This window comes from Suillus discolor (assembly GCF_016758755.1).
Source record: "Suillus discolor strain FC423 chromosome Unknown F5147scaffold_87, whole genome shotgun sequence".
Lineage (NCBI taxonomy): Eukaryota > Fungi > Basidiomycota > Agaricomycetes > Boletales > Suillaceae > Suillus > Suillus discolor.
Genome location: NW_024541334.1, coordinates 154,338 through 180,305, shown reverse-complemented (window position 1 = coordinate 180,305; position 25,968 = coordinate 154,338). Strand labels below are relative to the sequence as shown.

General features: G+C 41.9%; 2 protein-coding genes across 2 annotated transcripts; one reads left to right on the top strand and one right to left on the bottom strand.

The window, feature by feature from the left end:
* Positions 1-4,317: 4,317 nt before the first annotated feature.
* Positions 4,318-5,188, bottom strand: F5147DRAFT_657569 (uncharacterized protein; the record flags this gene model as incomplete). The annotated part of the gene is made up of 7 exons (XM_041434286.1): positions 4,318-4,378; positions 4,443-4,498; positions 4,529-4,542; positions 4,615-4,692; positions 4,800-4,884; positions 4,974-5,068; positions 5,179-5,188. 7 exons carry the CDS (start codon positions 5,186-5,188, stop codon positions 4,318-4,320), a joined length of 399 nt encoding a protein of 132 aa, XP_041287051.1.
* Positions 5,189-19,232: 14,044 nt separating this feature from the next.
* Positions 19,233-20,097, top strand: F5147DRAFT_657568 (uncharacterized protein; the record flags this gene model as incomplete). The annotated part of the gene is made up of 5 exons (XM_041434285.1): positions 19,233-19,409; positions 19,441-19,479; positions 19,526-19,817; positions 19,845-19,954; positions 19,990-20,097. 5 exons carry the CDS (start codon positions 19,233-19,235, stop codon positions 20,095-20,097), a joined length of 726 nt encoding a protein of 241 aa, XP_041287050.1.
* Between the last annotated feature and the right edge of the window lie 5,871 nt (positions 20,098-25,968).

Genomic DNA, 25,968 nt, shown 5'->3' with positions numbered 1-25,968 from the left:
ACCAGAGGCAAATGCGAGTATCTTTGACGCAAAGTTCAATATATGACCAAAGTCTTGATGCAAACTCAGAATGATAAGTGCAAGAGCAATTTAATTCTCTCCAAAGGTCTTGACTTGGTTGAAGAAGAAGAGCAGATCACACATCAAACTTTCAAGTTTGATCCTAATGATCTGGGGAATGAGAAAGAATACACATCTGTCAAGGCCGAGATTCAAAAGAGCCATCTGGCCATCATTCACTTATGTATAAGATTGAAGTGCACTGTATTTGAGACCTTTCATCATCATGTTGCTCTCCTCTCACTTTTTGAAAGTGCTGTATTGCAGTCTGTATTCAATTCATCTGTTCAGCTGAGGGAAAACATTGCAAGTGACAGGGAACAGTAGACTTGCCTCGCAGATTCACTTCTGAATGCTTTCTTTAAAGATGGATCTAACTGCTGTTGGTCAAACAGTTGCTACAACAGAATCCAAATCTGTTTCAAATCTGTGTGTGTGGGTTCAAAACCTGCTAAAGATGAAATTGCCAGTGATTATCAGAGTCAAAATCTGTTTCTCTTGGACTGTGCAGGTTTGAAACCTGCCAATGATAAAATTCATGTTTTATGAAACTGCACCTTGAGACATGCTCATCAGAGTTGTGTTTAGCCAAGGGGTTGTCCTGACAGAATCAAAATCTGTTTCTATTGAAATACAACAGGTTTGAAACCTGTTGAATGTTGCATTGTTTCCAGTAAGAACATGTCTTGAATATATGATCATAGACAGTATCTCAGACATTGATCTTCATTGGTCTTTAGTTGAGTTGTCACCAGAGTTAAAATCTGTGTCTCTTGGACTTTGCAGGTTTCAAACCTGCCAATGGTAATATTTTTATTCTATGCAATTACACCCTGACATTTCCTGATGTAAGTACAAAATATGAAAGCTCAGCATCCAGTGAATTTACTGCACTCATGATACAGTGGTCTCCATCCATGTCATTGCTCACTGTTACAAGTAACATTGGTCACATGGCTCCCCTATCATTTTCCCTTCATCCTCGCCCTCACCATCTACTGGCTCGTCCTCTTTTACTGACTATCTGTTGACTGGATCCTCACATCGCCCGCCTCTATGCATGTGCACGCACGTTCCTCTTATGACTCGACCACCAATGTGGTCCCGCACCTCTGACTTGGTCTGACTCATTGTAAGACCTATGGTTTTTGTGGCCTTGTATAGGCCTTTTCTGTGTTGTCCCTCTGGTTCTAATGCAGTACACACTACCCTTGGTATAGCGCGCATGTCTTCCATCGTCGGCCGATGGCCGTGGCTCTTGTGCACACTTCGGCTAGTGTCAGCTTCTCTTTGGATCTGTCGCACGTCCTCCATCCATCCTATCCATATCCTCTGCTGGTTCATTGGTGCGTACATCACTTGTTTCCCACTAAAATAACAACAATTCCCAAGCTATTCTGTTTATAATTTCATTAAATGTGTCATGGACCCTACTTACATACGTCTCGCTACCTACTTGGTTCCGAATATTGCTTATGTGCACATACATATATCGGATACTTAGAATTTTCATGTAACTTCTCTCTCCCATCAGAATTCATCACCTGTTTACATGCAAAAACTACAAAGCCTTGACTAAAAATGTAAAACCTTCGGTACTCTCTCAGTGCACGCACTCCTATCGGCAGCATTTGTCTTGTGTTCACGTGTTTATAATATCCAACGCTCTTGGCGCTTGTCATCGCTTGGCTCCGCCCTTGTGTCTTCAGTACCTCTTCGCAACTCACCTTCGGCTAAACCGCACACTTTCGCATTTTGTCACATCGCGGCCGCTCGCACTCGCATTGCATTGCATCTTATTGGCACTTCACCTACGCTATATCGCATCGCATTTTTGGTGGCTCGCTTGCACTCGCATCACGTTGGCTTCAGCTTTCGCATTTCCTTTTAGTCTCAGTCACCCTTATTAGTTTCTACGTTTCCCCTCACACTTTTACTTAGAGGAATCATTCTCAGGAGCAATCCCCTTGGGCCGAATCTATACTCGCATCCAGAGGTCTATTTGAGTTTTTACCCCACTTCCCCCTTTCTCCCCATTTCACCCCTTCTCATCTAGCTATCATTCCTCGCACATATTGTGCCACCAATGTGGCTTTCCTTTCTTGTTCTCTTCTGACTGCACTTCCCGCACAGTTGTATTCTTACTGTTGGATTGTTCCAATGTTTCTCAGTCTCATTCCACATTCAACCATCCACCACTAATCCGGCTATGTTGCCAATGCACCTATACCATTCTCACTTCCCCTTTACCCTTACCTAAAGTGCAGTAACCTTGCCCTTAACCCTCTCCACTTAGTATAAGTAGTCGGTCACTCTGTATTAGATTCTCTAACTTGAATCTACTCAATCTTCCCTGGAACATACTTCTCTCTGAAGCCTCTCAGCTTCAGTCTCTAGTATCTTTTCTTAAGTGCTCTTCGCGCTTAAGTCTACCTCGATCAACACTCATCGTTCGGACAAGACTGTCCTTACTTTGAGCCTGGTGACTTCACAGACATCTGTCTTAGAAGTCACATGACATACATGTCTGTGATTGCTGCTGACTCAATGTCACCAGTCTCACTCGTTACACTGGATCCTTCCGGTTACATTATGAACTATTAGTGGACGACGCCCCTCTTAGGGCTCCGCATAACAGACCTATTTGAGTGCATAACACTCACCAAGTTACATATATTTAACCTCTGTTTCTAGTTTTTGTAACTTAGCTTCCTACAGTGCACTACCACTGTATCGTTCCAAGCACTCCCATAGCACGATGTGACTCATATTGTATTCAGCGCACACTCACTAGCATATGCACTTTTGCTGCACATCAGTGTGTGCACCTTTGGCTCAATCACTTATCCATTGTCTGTCTATTCCATGTATTTTTTGGTTTGTCAGCGCATATTTCTATTCTATTTCTGTGTATTCTGACAACATCTCTGGTGCTATGTGTCTCCTGGACTATGCATGTTCAAAACCTGCTGAATGATACATGTTTTGTCTATTAGAACAAACCTTGACATTGACTCATATGCACTTTTCTGAGAGTTTCATCACATTAGTCAGAGACAAGTAGTTGTTGCAACAGAGTCAAAATCTGTTTCTTTCAAACAATTTTATCCTACTCCATGAGTGGAATCCATAGATAAGAACTGTAGCAATGAAAATGAGACAGATAAGTAATGTGTAATAAGTGCATGCCGCATGCTACATAGAATACTATACTTCCCTTCCCTCAGATGCTACCTTTGTGTTGTGGAGTCACCTTAGATGTTGGACCAGGGCTTCCAAGGCATAGACAGAGAGAAGTCACATGAATGAGAAGCAGTCAGTCCCTCAGCGATCTCTATAGCTTAGTCAGTGACATGAGCATGCAGCTAGCTCTGTTCATAGTGTAGCACATCATCATCCACATACCATCACTTAAAGTTCAACAATTGCATCATTGCACAACAACAGAGCAGTAAGAACATGTCTTGAATATTTACTCACAGACAGTATTGCAGACATTGATCTTCATTGATCTTGGTCAAGTTGTTATCAGATTCAAAATCTGTTTCTCTTGAATTGTGCAGGTTTGAAACCTGCCAATAACAACATTTTTGTTCTATGAAATCACACCTTGACATTTCCTTATCAAGATCAATGTCTGAGATGCTGTCTGTGAGCAGATATTTAAGACATGTTCTAATAGCAAAAATGCACCATTCAACAGATTTCAAACTCCATGAGGAAATGTCAAGGCATATTTTCATAGAAAATAAAATTTATCATCGACAGGTTTCAAACCTGTCATGATTCAGGAGAAACAGATTTTGAGTCTGGCTATCACTTGTGATTTCATCTTTAGCAGGTTTTGAACCTACATAAACAGATTTAGACTCTGTTCTATTAACTGCTTGGCTAATACTAGTTGAATGCACTTCTAATTAACTCGTTCAAAAGTAAATCCTCATGGCACATTTATTTGCATTTTGTCAGTTCTTTCAATACACATCATTATGAACCTGCTTAGTTTAAGAGAAATATATTTTGACTCTGGCAACCACTTGAATAAGCACAATAAAAATATCAGCCTTGACAAATTTGTATTTTTTTTCTCCCTCCCTGGGTCATTAGGATCAAACTTGAAGGTTTGATGTGTAATCTGCTCTTCTTTTTCTTCAACCAAGTCAAGACCTTTAGAAAGAATTGGATTGTTCTTTTACTTATCCCTCCAAGTTTGCATCAAGACTTTGGTCATGAATCAAAATAGTGTTGTTGGGTTTTTTATTTGTTTTGTGCGTGGGAAGGTCTGAATTTGCCATACTGGTACAGAAAGGCAGGGGGTCTGAGTGATAAATCATGCAAAGTCAGCTAATGCTCAAAGGGATTTGCGATCAACAAAGACAGACCTTCTGAGCATGTAGAGTTTAAAAAGTATATAGACCAAATGGTCTGGAAGGGGACACTAATTCAGACCACAAAGAGTGAAACTTACAATAAAAGTGGATCCTGAAGGAATCAAACCACACACTTAAAGCTGAAACAACATATGAGTAACAGTGTGAGATTTGAGACCATCACTTTGGGCCCAGACATTAAATTCTACCTCATCCAACTGGGTTTGACCCTTGCATTTGGATATAACCACCTTGAGTCCAGCTGTGATATTTCATCTCATTACACTAGGTGCAGACATTAATGTTTAACATCTCCCTTGGATTCAACTGTGTGATTCTTTTATTATCAGTTTTCACTCATGGGCCCACTGTGATGGTCTGCCATCAGCACTTTTTCAAGGAAATTGTTAGGTAAACAAGTCTTGAAGTTAAGAGCCCCAGCAGAAGTCCATGTCTTTTGCAATAAGAGCAGTATAGAAGAATCAACAGTGATCATGCTATTGAAAGAGCTGACAAAAATGCAGATAAATGTGTCTTGAGGACTTGCTTCTGAATGGGTTCATTGGAATTGAATTCAACTGCTCTTAGCCAAGCAGTTAATATGACAGAATCCAAATCTGTCTGTGTGGGTTCAAAACCTGCTAAAGATGTCATTGTCAAGTGATCACTAGAGTCAAAATCTGTTTCTCTTAGAATGTGTGGGTTTGAAACCTGCCAATGATAAAATCCATTTTGTATGAAAACACACCTTGATACATGTTGATGGTCGGTTTGCTTGTAAGCTGAGCAAAATTGTGTTTGGCCAAGTGGTGGTCATAACAGAATCAAAATCTGTTTATATCAGAATGCAACAGGTTTGAAATCCGTTGAATGCCACAAGATGAGTTTTTGAGAAAAGTGGGAAACAAGTGATGTACGCACCAATGAACCAGCAGAGGATATGGATAGGATGGATGGAGGACGTGCGACAGATCCAAAGAGAAGCTGACACTAGCCGAAGTGTGCACAAGAGCCACGGCCATCGGCCGACGATGGAAGACATGCGCGCTATACCAAGGGTAGTGTGTACTGCATTAGAACCAGAGGGACAACACAGAAAAGGCCTATACAAGGCCACAAAAACCATAGGTCTTACAATGAGTCAGACCAAGTCAGAGGTGCGGGACCACATTGGTGGTCGAGTCATAAGAGGAACGTGCGTGCACATGCATAGAGGCGGGCGATGTGAGGATCCAGTCAACAGATAGTCAGTAAAAGAGGACGAGCCAGTAGATGGTGAGGGCGAGGATGAAGGGAAAATGATAGGGGAGCCACTGTGACCAATGTTACTTGTAACAGTGAGCAATGACATGGATGGAGACCACTGTATCATGAGTGCATAAATTCACTGGATGCTGAGCTTTCATATTTTGTACTTACATCAGGAAATGTCAGGGTGTAATTGCATAGAATAAAAATATTACCATTGGCAGGTTTGAAACCTGCAAAGTCCAAGAGACACAGATTTTAACTCTGGTGACAACTCAACTAAAGACCAATGAAGATCAATGTCTGAGATACTGTCTATGAGCATATATTCAAGACATGTTCTTATGGAAACAATGCAACATTCAACAGGTTTCAAACCTGTTGTATTTCAATAGAAACAGATTTTGATTCTGTCAGGACAACCCCTTGGCTAAACACAACTCTGATGAGCATGTCTCAAGGTGCAGTTTCATAAAACATGAATTTTATCATTGGCAGGTTTCAAACCTGCACAGTCCAAGAGAAACAGATTTTGACTCTGATAATCACTGGCAATTTCATCTTTAGCAGGTTTTGAACCCACACACACAGATTTGAAACAGATTTGGATTCTGTTGTAGCAACTGTTTGACCAACAGCAGTTAGATCCATCTTTAAAGAAAGCATTCAGAAGTGAATCTGCGAGGCAAGTCTACTGTTCCCTGTCACTTGCAATGTTTTCCCTCAGCTGAACAGATGAATTGAATACAGACTGCAATACAGCACTTTCAAAAAGTGAGAGGAGAGCAACATGATGATGAAAGGTCTCAAATACAGTGCACTTCAATCTTATACATAAGTGAATGATGGCCAGATGGCTCTTTTGAATCTCGGCCTTGACAGATGTGTATTCTTTCTCATTCCCCAGATCATTAGGATCAAACTTGAAAGTTTGATGTGTGATCTGCTCTTCTTCTTCAACCAAGTCAAGACCTTTGGAGAGAATTAAATTGCTCTTGCACTTATCATTCTGAGTTTGCATCAAGACTTTGGTCATATATTGAACTTTGCGTCAAAGATACTCGCATTTGCCTCTGGTAATTTGTCAAGAAAAAAAGCAAAATAAAAGAATCAACAGTGACCATGCTATTGAAAGAATAAATGTGCCTTAAGAATTTACTTCTGAATGAGTTCATTGGAAGTGAATTTCACTGGTCTTAGCTAAGCAGTTGATACATCAAATTGCCAAATGATTACCAGAGTCAAAATCTGTTTGTCTTGGACTGTGCGGGTTTAAAAACATGTCAATGAATCTACCAATGATAACATTTTTATTCTATAAAATCACACCTTGACATCGACTCATGCATACTTTCCTGAGAGCTCCATCTCACTGGTCTTAGCCAAGTAGACATTACAACAGAGTCAAAATCTGTTAGGAGGATAATGATGCATGAACTGAGCCTGAAAGTGAGTTGTAAATATGGATCCTATGAGCCTACAAAGATATGAGTCTCTATAACATTTTTTTTTCGCCAGCTGATAGCTGAGGCACGAGGCTAACCAAGAGTTTAGTCTATGAGCAAATTAGGTGAGGTGATGCATGCTTCTTGCTTCTGGATATTCCTCTCAAAAATTCTCATTTGTGCTCAGGATGTGGAGCCACACCACATGGAGCCCAAAGATGTTCTTGGACACAGAAAAGTGCATCCACAAACACCACATAAAGCAGATGTTTGGGAGCGTGAGCTGCAATGTGAAAGTAGACATGAGTCAATGTCAAGATGTGTTCTCTCAGGAAAAAACATATGTCATTCATGAGGAAATGTCAAGGTCTGATTTAATAAATCATTTTATGTTATCATTGGCAGGTTTCAAACCTGCACAGTCCAAGAGAAACAGATTTTGACTCTGGTGATTACTTGACAATTTCATCTTTTGCAGGTTTTGAACCCACACAGACAGACTTAGATTCTGACATATTAACTGCTCAGCTAAGATCAGTTGAATATACTCGCAATGAATTCATTCAGAAGTGAATCCTCAAGGTACATTTATCAGCATTTTGTCAGTTCTAACATTAATTTCTAACATCCCCCTTGAGTCCAACCATATGTGATCCTTCCATTGTCAGTTGTCACTCATGATCCAGTTGTTAATCCAAAAGACATTACAAACATCATTGGTCCACCATGGTGGTCTGCCATCAGCACATTTTTGAAGCAATTGCTGGATAAATAGGTCTTGAAGTAGAGGCCCAGAAGAAGTCTGATGTCTTTTGTGATAAGAGTAGAATTAAAAAAATCAATTTCAGCGACCATATTATTAAAAGAACTGACAAAATGTAGATAAATATGCTGTCATATCCTGCGTTATGGACCTGGATGACAGTTCACGCACTCATCTCCGGATGTCCAGATCCGACCCGCTTCTTACTTCTGCTTCTTTCCCCTTTCATACATCCCTTTTCGGTTAGCCCCTTTTACTGGTCCTCCGGTTATTTACATATCCGACTGTACTCATTTATCCGGACCTTGTTTCATTTCCGACTTCATTTTATTATGTTCCATGATACTATTGATAAGCTTTCCACATGCTTCGTACATAGCCTCGCACTGTGCTAACTGATCCTCTGTTTTCCGGTAGTATATAAACCCTGTAAATTCTCTGTACATCCTCAGTTCAAATATCATATTAGATTCTGCTCATTCCTGCCTCCGTCCGACTTGAGTTTCTCCTCTTGTCATCCTCCAATAGTCTTAGGATTGATTCCTATTGACTTAACATCTCTGCCTCTACCTTTGGTAGTCTTCCGCTGTTTCTTTCTAGTCCGGACGACATCCAGATTAGTCTTCTCTTTTGTTTCCGAATGTCTGCCAGAATTCCTGTGCATCAGACTTTGTCCTATAGCCTTCAGAAGTTAAGGGCACGTACTCAGGCAAGGGGTGCAGCATATGAGCTGAAGCCAAGCCCTTCAAATCCGAACCCTTGAGCACGTTCTTAACATATGCCTTGAGAATTCACTTGTGAATGGGTCCATTGGGGGTGCATCTAACTGGTCTTAGCCAAGCAGGTGACATGATAGAATATAAATCTGTCTGTGTGGGTTCAAAACCTACAAAAGATGAAATTATCAAGCGATCACCAGAGTCAAAATCTGTTTCTCTTGGAATGTGCGAGTATGAAACCTGCCAATGATAAAATTCATTTTGTCTGAAAACACACCTTGATACATGCTGATGGTCGGTTTGCTTGCAAGCTGATCAAAGTTGTGTTTGGCCAAGTGGTTGTCATAACAGAATCAAAATCTGTTTCTATTGGAATGCAACAGGTTTGAAACCTGCTGAACGTCACATTTTTTTCTATGAGAACATGCCTTGAATGTTTGCTCAAAGACAGTATCTCAGACATTGATCTTCATTGGTCTTAGTCAAGTTGTCACCAGAGTTAAAATCTGTGTCTCTTGGACTTTGCAGATTTGAAACCTGCCGATGATTATATTTTTATTCTATGCAATTACACTCTGATATTTTCTCATGGATAGTTTTCTCTTTTCTATATCATTGCCATGATAGATTCAAAATATGTTTCAATCAAAGCCTACAGGTTTGCAACCAGTCAAATGATGCATTTCTTTTTTATGTTGCAACATGCTCATGGAGGTTTCAAACCTGCTTAGTCCAGGATAATCATATTTTGAATCTATTGTGGCAATAACATGGCTAAGACCATTTAAGATAAGTTTTTGACAAAACTATTCACAAGGAAATGATTCATTATCCTCACTTAGACTGCTATCTTCCTGCACCAGTATGGCAAAGTCAGACATTCTCATGCACAAAACAAATAAAAACCCAACAACACCATTTTGATTCACAACCAAAGTCTTGATGCAAACTTGGAGGGATAAGTAAAAGAACAATCCAATTCTTTCTAAAGGTCTTGACTTGGTTGAAGAAAAAGAAGAGCAGATTACACATCAAACCTTCAAGTTTGATCCTAATGACCCAGGGAGGGAGAAAAAAAATACAAATTTGTCAAGGCTGATATTTTTATTGTGCTTATTCAAGTGGTTGCCAGAGTCAAAATATATTTCTCTTAAACTAAGCAGGTTCATAATGATGTGTATTGAAAGAACTGACAAAATGCAAATAAATGTGCCATGAGGATTTACTTTTGAAGTAGTTAATTAGAAGTGCATTCAACTAGTATTAGCCAAGCAGTTATTAAAACAGAATCTAAATCTGTCTGCATGGGTTCAAAACCTGCTGAAGATGAATCTGCAAGTGATCACTAGACTCAAAATCTGTTTCTCTTGAACCATGACAGGTTTGAAACCTGTCAATGGTAAATTTTATTTTCTATGAAAATATGCCTTGACATTTCCTTACAGAGTTTGAGATACATTGAATGGTAAATTTCATTTTCTATGAAAATATGCCTTGACATTTCCTTGCAGAGTTTGAGATACATTGAATGGTGCATTTTTGCTATTAGAACATGTCTTAAATATCTGCTCACAGACAGCATCTCAGACATTGATCTTGATGAGAAAATGTCAAGGTGTGATTTCATAAAACAAAAATATTATTATTGGCAGGTTTCAAACCTGCACATTTCAAGAGAAACAGATTTTGAATCTGATAACAACTGGACCAAGATCAATAAAGATCAATGTCTGAGATACTGTCTGTGAGCAAATATTCAAGACATATTCTTACAGAAAAAATGCGACATCCCATAAGTTTCACACTTGTTGCACTCCAATAGAAACAGATTTTCATTCTGTGATCACAGTCACTTGGCTAAACACAACTGTGATCAGCTTGCAAGCAAACCAACTGCAAGTAAATTTCAAGGTGTGTTTTCATAGAAAATGAATTGTATCACTGGCAGGTTTCAAACCTGCACAGCAGATGTTGACTCTGGTGATCACTCAGCAAATGAATGCATCTTCAGTAGGTTTTGAACCCATACAGACAGATTTTAATTCTGTTGCATTAACCACTTGGCTAACACTAGTTATATGCACTCCCAATAAATACATTCAGAAGTGAATCCTTAATGTACAATAACTTCTATGAAATCCAAAATGGTGGAATTTGATGAATCACGAGTTAATGCAAAAGACACATCATTATACAGATCACAAACCTGCTTAATTCAAGAGAAATATATTTTGACTCTGGCAATCACTTGAATAAGCACAATGAAAAATCTCAGCCTTAATATATTTGTATTTTTCCTAATTCCCCAGGTTATTAGGATCAAACTTGAAAGTTTGATTTGTAATCTGCTCTTTTTCTTCTTCAACCAAATCAAGACCTTTAAAAAGAATTATATTGTTATTGTATTTATCCTTCCGAGTTTGCATCAAGACTTTGGTCATATATTGAACTCTGTGTCAAAAATACACTGTGTGATCCTTTCATTGTTAGTTTTCACTCATGGACCCACCATGATGAGTAGGATAAAAAGTCAACACTGAGCATGCTATTGAAAGAGCTGACAAAATGCATATAAATATAGCTTGAGTACTCACTTCTGAATGGATTCATTAGAAGTGAATCTAACTAGTCTTAATCAAGCAGTTGATACAACAGAATCTAAATCTGTCTGCGTGGGTTCAAAACCTGCTAAAGATAAAATTGTCAAGTGATCACCAGAGTCAAAATCTGTTTCTCTTGAACTGTGCAGGTTTGAAACCTGCCAATGATAAAAATGTTATTCTTATTCTATGAAGGCACACCTTGACATATGCTTATGGTCGGTCAGCTTGCAAGCCGATCAGAGCTGCATTTAGCCAAGTGGTTGTTATAACAGAATCCAAATCTGTTTCTATTGGAGTGCCACAGATTTGAAACCAGTGAAATATTACATTTTTTTCTATAAGAACATGCCTCAAATATTTGCTCATAGACGGCATCTCAGATATTTATTTTCATTGGTCTTTAGTCAAGTTGTCACCAGAGTCAAAATCTGTTTCTCTTAGACTAAGCAGGTTTCAAACCTGCTAATGATAATATTTTTATTCTATGAAATCACACCCTGACATTTCTTCATGAATCATTTTCTCAAAAACAGTCTTGGCCTTGTTATTGCCACAATAGATTCAAAATCTGATTATCCTAGACTGAGCAGGTTTGAAACCTATATAATTACATTTGTTTTCATTGAAACATACCTTGAACATTTGCTCATGGATGGTTGTCTCAAAAATTCATCATAACCAGTCTTAGCCAAGTGGATTCATTAGGAGTGCATCTAATGGGTCTTAGCCAAGCAGTTGATGCAACAGAATTCAAATCTGTCTGCGTGGGTTCAAAACCTGCTAAAGATGAAATTATAAAGTAATCATCAGAATCAAAATCAAAATCTGTTTCTCTTGGACTGCGTAGGTTTGAAACCTCCCAGTGATAATATTTTTATTTTATGAAAAACTACTTGGCTATGACAAATGAGATGAAACTATCAGGAAAGTGCATATGAGTCAATGTCAAGGTGTCAAGAACTTGCTCAAGGGTCAGATTCAAAGGGCTTGGCTTCAGCTCATGCACTGCACCCCTTACCTGAGTACATGCACTTAACTTTTGAGGGCTAAAGAACAAAGTCCAGAAATCTGTAAGTCCATCAGTCCAGAATCCAGATGCATGGGAATTCCAGCAGACCTTTGGAAACAAGAGGTCAGGCTACTTGGATGAAGTCTGGAGTAGAAACCAACATAGGAGGACTGCCAGAGGTAGAGGCAGACATGTATTGTCAATAGGAATCAATCCTAAGACTTCCAGAGACCAACAAAAGGAGAAACTCAAGTTGGATAGAGACAGGAGTGAGCAGAATCTAAGATAACATTTGAACTGAAGAAATACAGAGAATGTTACAGGGATTATATACTATGGGAAACATAACAGAAGTTCAGTCAGCACAGTCTGAGGCTATGTACAAAGCATGTGGAAAGCTCGCATACTGCTTGCTTTCCCAACAATCACTATCAGTCCTCGCCATAGTTTCCCATAACCTGCAAACCCGACACCCACTGATCTGCTAACCTAAGAATATCAGATCCAACACTTTGGTGTCGGACATCATAGTTATACCTTTGGACATTGCTTCACACTTCTGGATTATTGATCATCCATGATATCACCAACATTTAGACTGCTTCCAAACAGCAAACTCCTTGGGTCAAATGCACTTGTCTCTAAAGTATAGCAGACTAGGCTGTGCAAGATCACAACACTATATTTGGCTGAGTGCTTACTAGTGCTTACTTTGTGTAGTGTCCAGCTATTGTTGTATTCTTACAATGAGTTGGATGCACTCCCAATGAATTCATTCAGAAGTAAATCCTCAAGGTACATTTCTACATACTCATACATAGCCTTACCCCTCTGCTTACCAATCTGCTTGGACTTGTCTCCAGTATATAAACTCCTGTACTTCCTTAGTCTGAATTGTAGTGAGTACACCGGCTCAGTTGTTTATAGCAGTCACTGAGGAAGGAACTTCTACATCGAGTGCAAATAAAAATACACAGGTAGCTTACGTAATGTATAAACAGGTATAGCGAGGTTAGAATGTGCAACACTTCCCCTCAAACCGAGCGGAGTCTGAGAGCAGTAGCAAAGTGTTTAGCCTTGAGGCTAGGAAGGGGCTTGGTGAGAGTGTCTGTGATCATATCATCTGTAGGGCAGTATTCTAGCAAAATGGAACCTTTGTCAATTGAAAAATGAATAAAATGATAACAAATATATATATGCTTGGTGCATGCGTGAAACATGCTGGAGTTTGCAAGTGCAATAGTGGACTGATTGTTGCAGAAAAGGGTGGTTGGCTGCGTGAGCAGGTGGAATACTTCTGAAATGAGGTGCCAAAGTCAAATGGCTTCCTTTGCCATATGCATGGCAGCAACATACTCAGCCTCTGTTGTGATGAGTGTCACCAGCTCCTGCTTCTTCGAGCTCCAGGACACAGCTCCACTGTCTAGCAAGAACATGTAGCCAGAGATGGCATGTCTATGATCCTGCAAGGCACCATCAGCATCCACATAGCCTTCAAGGCCAGGTTTGCCTTGACCAAAGGTGAGGGCCAACTTCTTTGTGCCTGCGAGGTACCAGAAGATCTTTTTGACAGCCTCCCAGTGAGCCATGCTAGTATTGGCGCTGTATTGTGTGATGGTTGAGATGGCGAATACTATGTCTGAATGGGTGCCACCAGCGAGGTGCATAAGTAAGCTGATGGCCTTACAATAAGGGATGTGCTTCATGAGTGTTGACTCAGTGGGAGTCTTGGAAGATTGCGATTGGGTGAGTGGGGAATTAGGATCTATTGGGATGGAGGAAGGTTTAACATCTGAAAAATTGTACTTAGCTAGAATGTTGTGGGAGAAGGAAATGGTCCGCGCGACTCTGTTGCATGTGACCTTCATGCTGAGCAATGATGTGATAGGGCCAAGGTCCATGAGCTTAAAACAAGCTGCTACATCAGACTTGAACTTAGTGATGAGGTTGCTGTTGCTGCCGGTGAGAGTATAGTCGTCAATGTGAGACACGAGAACAAGAATATCTACGCCTATGTGTTTAAAAAACACTCCCCAATCTGTGAAGGTAGGCAACATGGTGTTTGTACTTGTTGTCAACATTGAGTTCAGGTGGGAGTTCCATGTAGATTACCTCATCAGTGTCTAACTTCCCATTTAGGAATGTGCTGTGGAAATCAAAAATGACAATGTCCCAATCTCTCCTGGCCGCAACTGCAAGGATCATGTGAAGGGAGGGGAGACGTGCCACTGGCACATAGGTGTCATAGTAGTCGAGGCCATATACCTGTGAGTACCCTTTTGCCACTAATCTCGCTTTATACTTCTCAACCTTTCCATCACTGTTCCTCTTGATCCTGAAGACCCACTTGCACCCTACGACATTGATGTTGTCCGGCCATTCAACAACAGTCCAGATACATACTTCTTCCAGCATGTCTAACTCCTTGTTGATTGTGCCTTCCCATTTAGGCCAATCAATCCATGCACTGGCTTCCTTGACCGTCATGGTATCAGTCCCTTTTACAGCTGCTACTCCTGCTACCATTGTGAAGACTTCTTCGTCATTCTCCTCCATCTCACCATACTCCCCCACAGGCTGCATCCCATGAGGTAAGTCAGTGTTTCTGCTGTCTGTGGTACCTGTACCATCGTGCAGACTCTTGATGTAGGCTGACTTAATTCTTACCCTTCCAGCTCATTGTGGTGGAGCGGGATGGTTCGAAGTGGTGACCTAGATGGTCTGGAGGTTGGTTGGGGTTTTGAAGTAGTCCTTGGCCAGTGAGTGTTGAACCGCCATCATCGATTCATACCATTTGGTTTACTGATTCTTTAGATGTTGAACTGACATCATCGGTGTGTACCGTGTGGTATGTTGGTTCCTTGCCTGCTCCTATGGGCAACTCAGATAAAGGGTGCAGTGCATGAGCTGAAGCCAAGCCCTTTGAATCTGACCCTTGAGCAAGTTCTTGACACCTTGACATTGACTCATATGCACTTTCCTGATAGTTTCATCTCATTTGTCATAGCCAAGTAGTTTTTCATAAAATAAAAATATTATCACTAGGAGGTTTCAAACCTACGCAGTCCAAGAGAAACAGATTTTGATTTTGATTCTGATGATTACTTTATAATTTCATCTTTAGCAGGTTTTGAACCCACGCAGACAGATTTGAATTCTGTTGCATCAACTGCTTGGCTAAGACCCATTAGATGCACTCCTAATGAATCCACTTGGCTAAGACTGGTTATGATGAATTTTTGAGACAACCATCCATGAGCAAATGTTCAAGGTATGTTTCAATGAAAACAAATGTAATTATATAGGTTTCAAACCTGCTCAGTCTAGGATAATCAGATTTTGAATCTATTGTGGCAATAACAAGGCCAAGACTGTTTTTGAGAAAATGATTCATGAAGAAATGTCAGGGTGTGATTTCATAGAATAAAAATATTATCATTAGCAGGTTTGAAACCTGCTTAGTCTAAGAGAAACAGATTTTGACTCTGGTGACAACTTGACTAAAGACCAATGAAAATAAATATCTGAGATGCCGTCTATGAGCAAATATTTGAGGCATGTTCTTATAGAAAAAAATGTAATATTTCACTGGTTTCAAATCTGTGGCACTCCAATAGAAACAGATTTGGATTCTGTTATAACAACCACTTGGCTAAATGCAGCTCTGATCGGCTTGCAAGCTGACCGACCATAAGCATATGTCAAGGTGTGCCTTCATAGAATAAGAATAACATTTTTATCATTGGCAGGTTTCAAACCTGCACAGTTCAAGAGAAACAGATTTTGACTCTGGTGATCACTTGACAATTTTATCTTTAGCAGGTTTTGAACCCACGCAGACAGATTTAGATTCTGTTGTATCCACTGTTTGTCTAAGACCAGTGAAATGCACTTTCAATGGACCCATTCACAAGTGAATCCTCAAGAAAGTTCTTTCAATAGGATGGTCACCATGATTGATTCTTAGGCCTGTTTATCTAGCAATTGCTCTGAAAAAGTACTGATGACAGACCACCATGGTGGGCTGATGATGTTTGTGATGTCTTTTGGATTCACAACTGGGTCATGAGTGACAACTGATAATGGAAGGATCACACATGATTGGACTTAAGGAGGATGTTAGAAATTGGTGTTAGAACCAACAAAATGCTAATAAATGTACCTTGAGGATCTATCTCTAAATGAATTCATTAGGAGTGCATCCAACTGGTCTTATAGCCAAGCAGTTAATATGACAGAATCCAAATCTGTTTGGCTGGGTTCAAAACCTACTAAAGATAAAATTACAAGTGAACATCAGAGTCAAAATCTGTTTCTCTTGGACTGCCTCCAATCCTGTGGGGTTTCTGTAGCTTTCATCCCACTGCCATGTGGTACAAATGTGTTTTCCATCTTTGATCCACAAGGCTTTGTTGATGCATATTGATAGCTACAACTGCAGCAAATTGTTGCATCAAAATGACAAGGATGCCTGACAGCTGATGAACAAGGTCATGGTGCAGTGGGTGTGGGAGAGTGAGGGCAACAAGCTAGTGAGTGAAAAGTCAATAGAGGATCATAATTGTCTAGGAACAAGTCTGACATCAAGGTAAGTAATGTCAAAGTCAGAATTGACAACAATTCAGAATGGTTCAGTAAGGTTCAAACCAAAATGAAACAGTTCAGGAGGACCTAGAACCAAGAACCAATTTCCAATCTGGTTCTGGCTGATATGAGAACCATGGACCAAACTGTGCAGAACTGGTGTAGGTGAGGAATATGTAGTGATGAATAATGGGTGATGTGAGATGTACTCAGATGGTCCTCTGTGCATGAGCTAATGTTGGCCCAAGGGTATTGCTACTGAGAAGGTTCCTCTATGTATATAATGGAGGGAAACACTGAACCAGGTGCTTAGTCAAGCCTGGTAAGGCACATGATGATGTGCAAATATAGGAAGGTGAAAGCACTACAAAGCGCTACTGAATGGTATGATGTGGTGGTGCACATGTGGGTGGTTGGAGCACAGCGACTCTAAATGAGTTGAAAGACAATTAGAAGAAGTCCTCATAAGAATGCGATGATTGGTGCTGAGGTACATTCAGGTGCTTAGTGTCGGTCAGCAGCTAGGAATGTATACTTAGACTTAGAGTCTAATAGTGTGTGAGAAGATGGTGGTTACTTGTTAAGAGAGAAGAGAATACATGAAAACTATCTAAGTACCACTAAGCACTGTCAAGTGCTGAGGTGAACTGGGAAGTGAAGCAATGTAGCACTTGAGCTTGCACTAGGCTCGCATTCTGCTATTTTCCAATGCATGTCAAACACCTGTCATACACAAATCACTTCCCAATGTTATCTAACACCTATCCGCTCAATCCAACACTTACCCGCTCAATCCAACACTTACCTGCTCAATCCAATGTTTATCTGCTAACCCGATGCTAACCTGACAAAAATGTTCTCCCAATGTCATGTCCTGTCATATCTATCCCCACTAGGTGCACAGTTATTCATTTTCACATCGCTAACATTGTAGACCGTGTTATTACATGTCCACAGTACTGCATGTCTTATTACATAGGACATCAGACCCCAAAATTACCGCTACTACTTTCACCTACAGCACTCCGAAATTCTACATAGACACTATATATTTTGCATACCTCCTACCTATTTACTTACCTTTCTACCTCTGAGTAGGAGGAGGTCATCCGATATTTAGTAGTTCTTTACTGAATTCCAAAACATCATCCTTTCCTTATCCACAACTCCCCAACATTTGCTACATTCCCAACACTAAGCTGACACAACCCGAGGTAACCTGCTAACCCAAAAACATCGGACCTGACATTTTGACATTGGACTCATAATTATACCTTCGTACTTTGCTTCCCACTGTAGAGACTGACATCTCTGTGGCCTTGTAGAGCTAATTCTACAACACCCTAATCACCTTCCAAACACAGCGCGACCCATATCTCATTTCTGCGCACTTGGCGCTTCATTGGCCACTCGCGCATACAGGTGCTTTTGTCGCGCATTGGCGCATGTATCCTCGGTTCCGTTGCTCGTCCTCCATCCATCCATTCCATGTCCATTTGGTTTGTCGGTGCATATTCCTATTTTATTCTCATGTATTCTGACATATCTCTGGCACTTGCACACATATTCCGTATGTTTCGTCATGGACCCTTATTACTTATCATCACGCACTCGCTTCGCTTTCCGGCTCGCTTTAGCGCTTGACAGCGCTTAATGCTACTTAGAATATATATACTCCTGCCTCTATGTATAATGATCATCTTCTTCTTCCCGCACATTGTTGGACTCTAAATCTAAATCTCCGTCATATCCACTGACCAACACTAAGCGCCTGAACTCGTATGAGCGCCAGTCCTCATATTCTCAATACAAACATTGCATTATCCGTCTTCCGACTCACTTAAGAGTCGCTGCACTCCACCACCCGCACGCGCACCTCACATTCACTCAGCGCGCGTTATCGCACTTGTCACTCAGTAGCGCTTCATCGCGCTGTCACTTATCGCACTTTCGCTCATCGTCGCGCGCCTCGCCAGGCTTATCCGACAGTCCGGTTCAGTGTTTCCCTCCACTATTATACATAGAGGAACCTTCTCAGTAGCAATCCCCTTGGGCCAACATTAGATTCGCGCACAGAGGACCATCTGAGTATATCTCATACCACCCACTTTCTATCATTCTACATTCCTCACCTACACCGCATTTCAGACTATCTTCCTTTTTGTATAACTAATTATTCTAATACCAAATAGCAAACCCCTTGGGTTGAACACACTTGTCTTGCAAGTATAGCAGACTAGGCTGTGCAAGACCACAACACATTATATTTGGCTGAGTGCTTACTGCATGTTGTGCTCAGCCAAAGTTGTATACCTACAGCGAGTACATGATAATATGTAATGTAAGGGTCTATGACACAAGATACGGAATGTGTGTGCAAGCACCAGAGATATTGTCAGAATGCATGAGAATAGGATAGGAATATGCACCAATGAACCAAGCAGACATGGAATGGATGGACAGAGGACGAGCAACAGAACCGAGGATGTGTGCACTGATAAAGCTGTTTTTGGAAGGTATTCATGCTATGGCCAACATGGCTATCAAGCGAAGGCTAGAGATCCAGCTAACTTCTCACCATCTGGATGACCCATATGTGCTCTCTGACGTATATGCAGCCATATCTTTCTATTACCTAGCATCATGTCAACTGCAGTTCCACTACAAACCTCAACACCGTGCGCTATGACCTCGTCTCCGGCATACCCACCACAAGCTATGCAGAGCACACCGGTTCAGCAACCTAGTCAAGGTGTGGTAGTCAAACAGGAGTACAACGTCCAACAGCGGAACAATGACTGTTATTTCTGTAGCGGAGAACACTTCGCCCATGAATGTCAGACACGCAAGGACTACGTACACGAAGGCAAGGTAAAATGGAATGAGGACGGAAAACTCGTTATGCCCGACGGCCACGATATCCCATACAGAAGGGAGGATGGTAACTTCCAACAGCGCATTGACTGTTTCATACATGAAGGACCCACTATGGGTGCCAATGCAATGGTTCTAGGGAGTATGTTTATTCACGCCTTACCATCAGTTGAATCCGCGCTGGGTATTGACTCACCCACATTTATGCACACCTGCACAAGCCACCAGGAAGAAGACCAAGATTTGGAAGACGAAGAATTGAAACATTTAGAACATGAGGTAAGCGTGAGAAGTGTTTGCCATGGTCAAGGCAGATCGTGCGGCCCACAAATCTGACAAGGGAAAGAATGTACGGTTCGATGGTGTTGATGTGCCCGCGCACGCTAAGCTGGGGCCATCTTCCAAAACGACTGATGTGGTAGAAGAAGTGGTTTCTCCTCAGGTAAAGGCTTCCATATCAAAGGCAGCCAACCCACCAAACCCAGGCGCTACAATACTGAAACCCACAACCACTACAAATATGCCTAGTACCTCATCTCATCATCGGCAACCACAACTTCATCGGCATCTCAGCCCACCAACCCCTCTTCAACTCAATACTGGTATTCCTTTCCGTTGGAAGACAAGGATGTGGATAAGCATGTGGTAGATCGCATGCTTGATTCGAATATCAGCATACCAATGCATGATCTCATCACTGTGTCCACAGATGTCCGGAAGGTGTTTAAGGACATGACAATGACGAAGCGCGTCACTATTGGTGCGCTCTTGGTCAATGAATTGTCAAGTACGCCAGAGGTGGAGGACATCTTGCGGCGTTACGACAGATGTCTATGAAGGAGCGACGACGGCCATATAGTTGCGGAACACTTTGAGTCCCTGTGGTGCATTAAAGCGGTAACCCATCAAGGTCAGGTTCTTACCTGTGTGCTGGATCAAGGCGTGGAATGCATTGTGATGCTGCAATCGGTTTGGCAATTGCTTGGTGGAATTCCGCTCCGGCCCAACCACAAATTGGTAATGGAATCTGTGAATACCTTGTGCGATGAAACACTAGGTGTTATCGGAAACCTGCCGCTAGATTTTGGCACGGCAAGATGTTATTCCAGGTACAAGTGGTTCCGCGCGCTAATTTCGAGATTCTACTAGGACGCCCATTCTTTACGCTGACCAGTTGCAAGATGGAGGATCTGCCTAGTGGCGATCAGGACATCGCTCTCATGGACCCAAACACAGCAAAGGTAATCTGTATACCCACCAATCGATGGTTGAAGAAATGCCCAGGATGCAAGAGTGGTGCGCATAGTCTGCCGGGTTCATGCAAGAAGGGTTTTAGGTATTGATGATCCGCATAACCCGCGGGGAGATGCAAGGACTAATTCTCTCCTGCCTATCTCTCCGAACATTTTGGACTATATTGTACCTATCCCTAACCCTAGTCTCACGCTATCCACGCATCAACTGCTCTTACAGAGCAATAATTTTTCATTTCACCCTTCCGTCCCGCATTATTCTGCAGATTATACTCGTCTAGTTTCTACTCGCTCCGTTATTAACCGCGCATCCCTTGACGCTTTCTCCAGTGTATATTTTTTTGATGGGACCCAAAGTGCGCTGGCATACAAACCAGTCGCGAAGAAGGTCCGCATGGTACAAACCTCTATGCCCGTGGAATACAGAATAATATGGCTCTTACCCAACGATCCCTTGGCCGGTATTCCTACACTGCTAACCCATCCGCCCGACTTCGTTCTGGGTGTCTGCTTTATTCAAGAATGTGCCAATAACCTAGACCTAGATCCTGCTAATTGGTTATGGCCCAAGAAGCTTAAGCTAGTACACTGGCTTGTTTGGGTTCACGAATTAGTGTTTGTGTGGGACACAACTGAGCATGGCCGTCTAAACGAAACCTATTTCCTGCCGTACAAAATTCCTACCATCCCTCATGTCCCCTGGTCAGAATGCAACATCCCTATTCTGCCAGCAATCCATGGAGAAGTCATCCGCATCATCAGAGAAAGATTCACTCCAGAGTATATGAACCATCAACCGCGGCCTACCATACCAGTTGGTTCTGCGTAGTCAAAAAGGATGGAAAGTCACTGTGCTTAGTGCACAACCTCCAATCGCTAAACAAAGTAACTATCCATGACTCATCTCTTCCCCCTTTAGTCGAGCACCTAGCCTCACTTTTTGCCGGATGCTTGGTATTTGGTCTTATGGATTTGATGGCAGGATACAATCAGCGCGTGCTGCACGAAGAATCGCATGACCTGACAACCTTCAGGATGCCTTTGGGTCCGCATCGGCTAACCACACTCCCTCAGGGTCACGCAAACACGGTTCAAGTATATCAAGGCAATACTGCATTTGTCTTACAGGATGAGATTCGGGATCATACCTTTCCGTTCATTGATGATGTTCCAGTCAAATCAGTTAAAACCCAGTATCAACGAGCTGACAGCTCTTATGAAACCATTCCAGAAAATCCAGGCATCTGCTGATTTATATGGGAACACCTAGGAGTTATTAACCACATTCTACAGAGGCTTGAAAATGTTGGCTTAACTGTATCCGCTAGTAAATTTGTTCTAGCTGCGCCTACCGCTGTCATAGTAGGGCACAAGTGTACCTTCAACGGACACGAACCCGAAGACTCTAAGGTGCAAAAGATCCGCGATTGGCCAGAATGCTGTACTGTTACACAAGTATGCAGGCTTTCTAGGGACATGCGGAATCCTGCAGCATTTTATTTGTGACTTTGCCAAAATAGCATGGCCACTGGTTAACCTCACCTGGAAAGATGTTCCCTTCAAATGGGGCAAAGAACAACAAGTAGCTATGCAGACGCTGAAGGACTTAGTAGCCAAGTCTCCCACACTCCTTCCGATTGATTATACCTGCGAATGTGAGGTCATTCTCACTGTTGACACCTCTAACATCGCTATAGGTTATATTCTCATGCAATTCGGGGAAAACAGAAAGTGCTACCCCAGCCGCTTCGGATCCATATTGCTCATGGAAGTCGAAAGCCTCTACTCCCAAGCCAAATTGGAGCTTTACGGTCCTGGTCCAGAAACCCTTTAGGGTCGCATAGCAGCTAGGTTCTGCAAGACCCAACATTGTTCAGACTCACCATCTGAATTGTTGTACTTTCAACGGTTTGTTCCGCACACTTCGTGCAGTACATGTTTATACCTTTGGCATCACCAACTTTACAGTTGAAATCAATGCGAAGTACATAAAAGGAATGATCAATAACCCAGACCTACAGCTGAATGTGACCATCAATTGGTGGATCGCAGGTATCATTTTGTTCTCCTTTACACCTGTTCACGTACCTGCTACCAAACATACCGGAGCCGACGGACTCTCAAGGAGACCGCATGCTGACCATGACCATGAGGACTGGCTTGACCAATCATACTCTTTCGCCTTTGATATCCTAAATGATAGGATGTACAGAGTGGAATCTGCAGGGGTTGACATTACCCGCGTTCTGAACCTCATACCTGTACCATCCATGCTAACCTGCTCACCTTGTATCATCAAATGTTTATCTTCAGTCCCGCAAACTAATGAGCCACTGCATACCTCGCTCGGATACTGTGCGCACACAAGATGTCAGGATAACGGAAGTACAGCACTTTTTAGAGCATCGGAAAAGACCTGTGGATTTGTCAGACAAGGACTTTGAAACCTTCGTAGCTTTCGCTGTAAGGTTCTTCCTGTTCAAAGAGAACCTATGGCGGAAGCACTCTCAAGGCAAACATCAATTGGTGGTACCGGAAGTGAAGCGCTTTCGCATCCTGAAGGAAGTGCATGATGACCTCGGACATAAGGGAGTATTTAGCATCCGAAACCATCTTTTCCTATGTTTTTGGTGGCCGATGATTACTGACAATATCAAGTGGTACAACCTGCACATGCCATGAATGCCAGATCCAACAGCAGCACAAACTGAAAATACCTCCTACCATACCCATTCCAGGCGGGATATTTAGGAAAGTGCACCTTGACTGCATGATGCCCAAAGTGGGCGGATTCGGTCGCATAATCCAAGCATGCTGTGCGCTCACCAGGTACCCAGAATGGCGCATGCTACGGAAGGAAAATACTAGAACCCTAAGCACATTCATATTTGAGGAAATCCTTTGCAGGTGGGGACCAATTATGGAAATTGTGACTGACAATGGACCCGCATTCGTAGCGGCCGTAGACGAGTTAGCCGCACACTACCAAATTCACCCTATCCACATATCACCATACAATTCCCAAGCCAACGGTATTGTAGAATGCTGCCATTACGATGTCTGGGAGGCCATCATGAAAAGTTGCGAGGGGGACGAGTCGCACTGGTACCAATGTGTGCATATGGTATTTTGGGCCGAGTGCATTACGGTTCACCAGGCTACAGGTCTAACGCCTTATTTTACTGTCCACGGTGTAGAGCTGATCTTTCCGTTCAATCTTGCTGAAGGAACATTTCTAGTAATGCTACCGGGACAAGACAACTATTCTATGACAGACCTAATCGCATGGTGCGCCTGCCAACTCCAGAAGCGGCAGGAAGACCTCAACAATATCAAGGAGAAAGTCCTGAAAGCATGGTATAAGTCGATCCGAAATTTTGAGGAGTGCTTCTGCAACTTGATTAAGGATTATGACTTCGATCCGGGAACCCTAGTTTTAGTGCGCAACTCCAGAGTCGAGTACGAGCTGAATCGAAAGACGAAGCTGTGGTATCTCGGGCCTATGGTTGTTTTGTGTCGTACACAGGGCAAATCATATTTTCTGGCAGAAGTAGACAGATCCGTGTCTAAACTTCGCTATGTGGCCTTCCGCTTGATCCCTTATTTTCCGCGCAGTGAAACTAAACTATTGGTTACACATATTACAGGTCTAGGCAACGAGGCATTGAACAATCTAGCAGCAGAAGACGTAGAAGAACCCGACGAGGAAGAAATCAAGTACAACACTTAAACCCATGCATTCCTTATCACCTGCACACTCATTTGATCACCCATGTTCCTTATCTGCACCATTCACTTATGTTTCCGATTCAAAAAGAGAAAAACGCAAAAACATACCTCAGTATGATAGCTTCAGTTTTACCCCAGGTTTCGATCGGCGCTCTTAGCTTTTCATCTTTCCAATACTCACCTATGGGTATGGTAAAGAAAAGGGAAAAATATCTAGTTGTGGCGGCACCTCTTCTCATCAGGAAACCGACATGAAAATGCTAAAAGATTACAAAGCTTTATCAAAAGTAAAATTCGAACAATATCTATCATAATTGTACTTCAAATGACAAAGCTTTGAATACCTGGACTAAGTTGGATAGAAACTGCCAAATGGACATTTGTGCAGTCTCATTGCAACCATCTGTCAGCTCGTCCACAGATTACAATACCTACCAGCCGTGAGAATATATTATTAAGTTGCTCAAAGTCTCCCCAGGTCACCTAGTTGAGTACTAGTGACAATGCACTATCATCCTGACTGTGACATGTGACCTTAGGCCGTTGCGCAATTTTTAGATGAATGGTAGCATTAGATAAAGTCTTATATGGCCGGACTGCTTCGGATCAAAGCTGCCAACAGCCCAAATTTGTGAGGTGATTATAATGCAGTTTCAATATGTTTGTTACATGTAATGTATGCTTACTAATGCAACCTCGACAAATCCTCCCTGGATGTTGGCATTAGGTAGAGTCTTGTGATGTGAGTTTGTTCTGGATCAAGCTATCTTTGGTACAAGGATGCCAGGTAATGGCGACACGGTACCATCTACTAGCTTACTGACATGGCATGGTCATTCGGTACAAGGTGAGTCAGTTAGTCTATTCTTTACAAACTCTTGATAAATTCTGGCGCTAGATAAGGTCTTACAACATTAGCATATTCTGGATCGAACTCCCTTCATCACAAAAAAGCTGTGTGATGGTGACATGGTACCATCTGCTATCTTACTGCCAAGGTATGGTCATTAGGTGCAAGGTGAGTCATTCCATCTATTCTTCACAAACTCCTGATAGACTCTGGCACTAGATAAGGCCTTACGACGTTAGTTTGTTCTTGATTGAGCTCCTTTCATTACAATGATGCAGAGCCATGACAACAGGGTACCATCTGCTAGCTTGTCACCAAGGTGTGGGCATTACATTCCATCTTGGCTGATTGTTGTCGTTATTGGCTGTAGATTTGTCTTCTGATCACTCGAGTGTTCTAGCTGGTCATAACATACTTGTATTGTATTTTATTTATTATACAGAAACATGCTTGTAGGGATA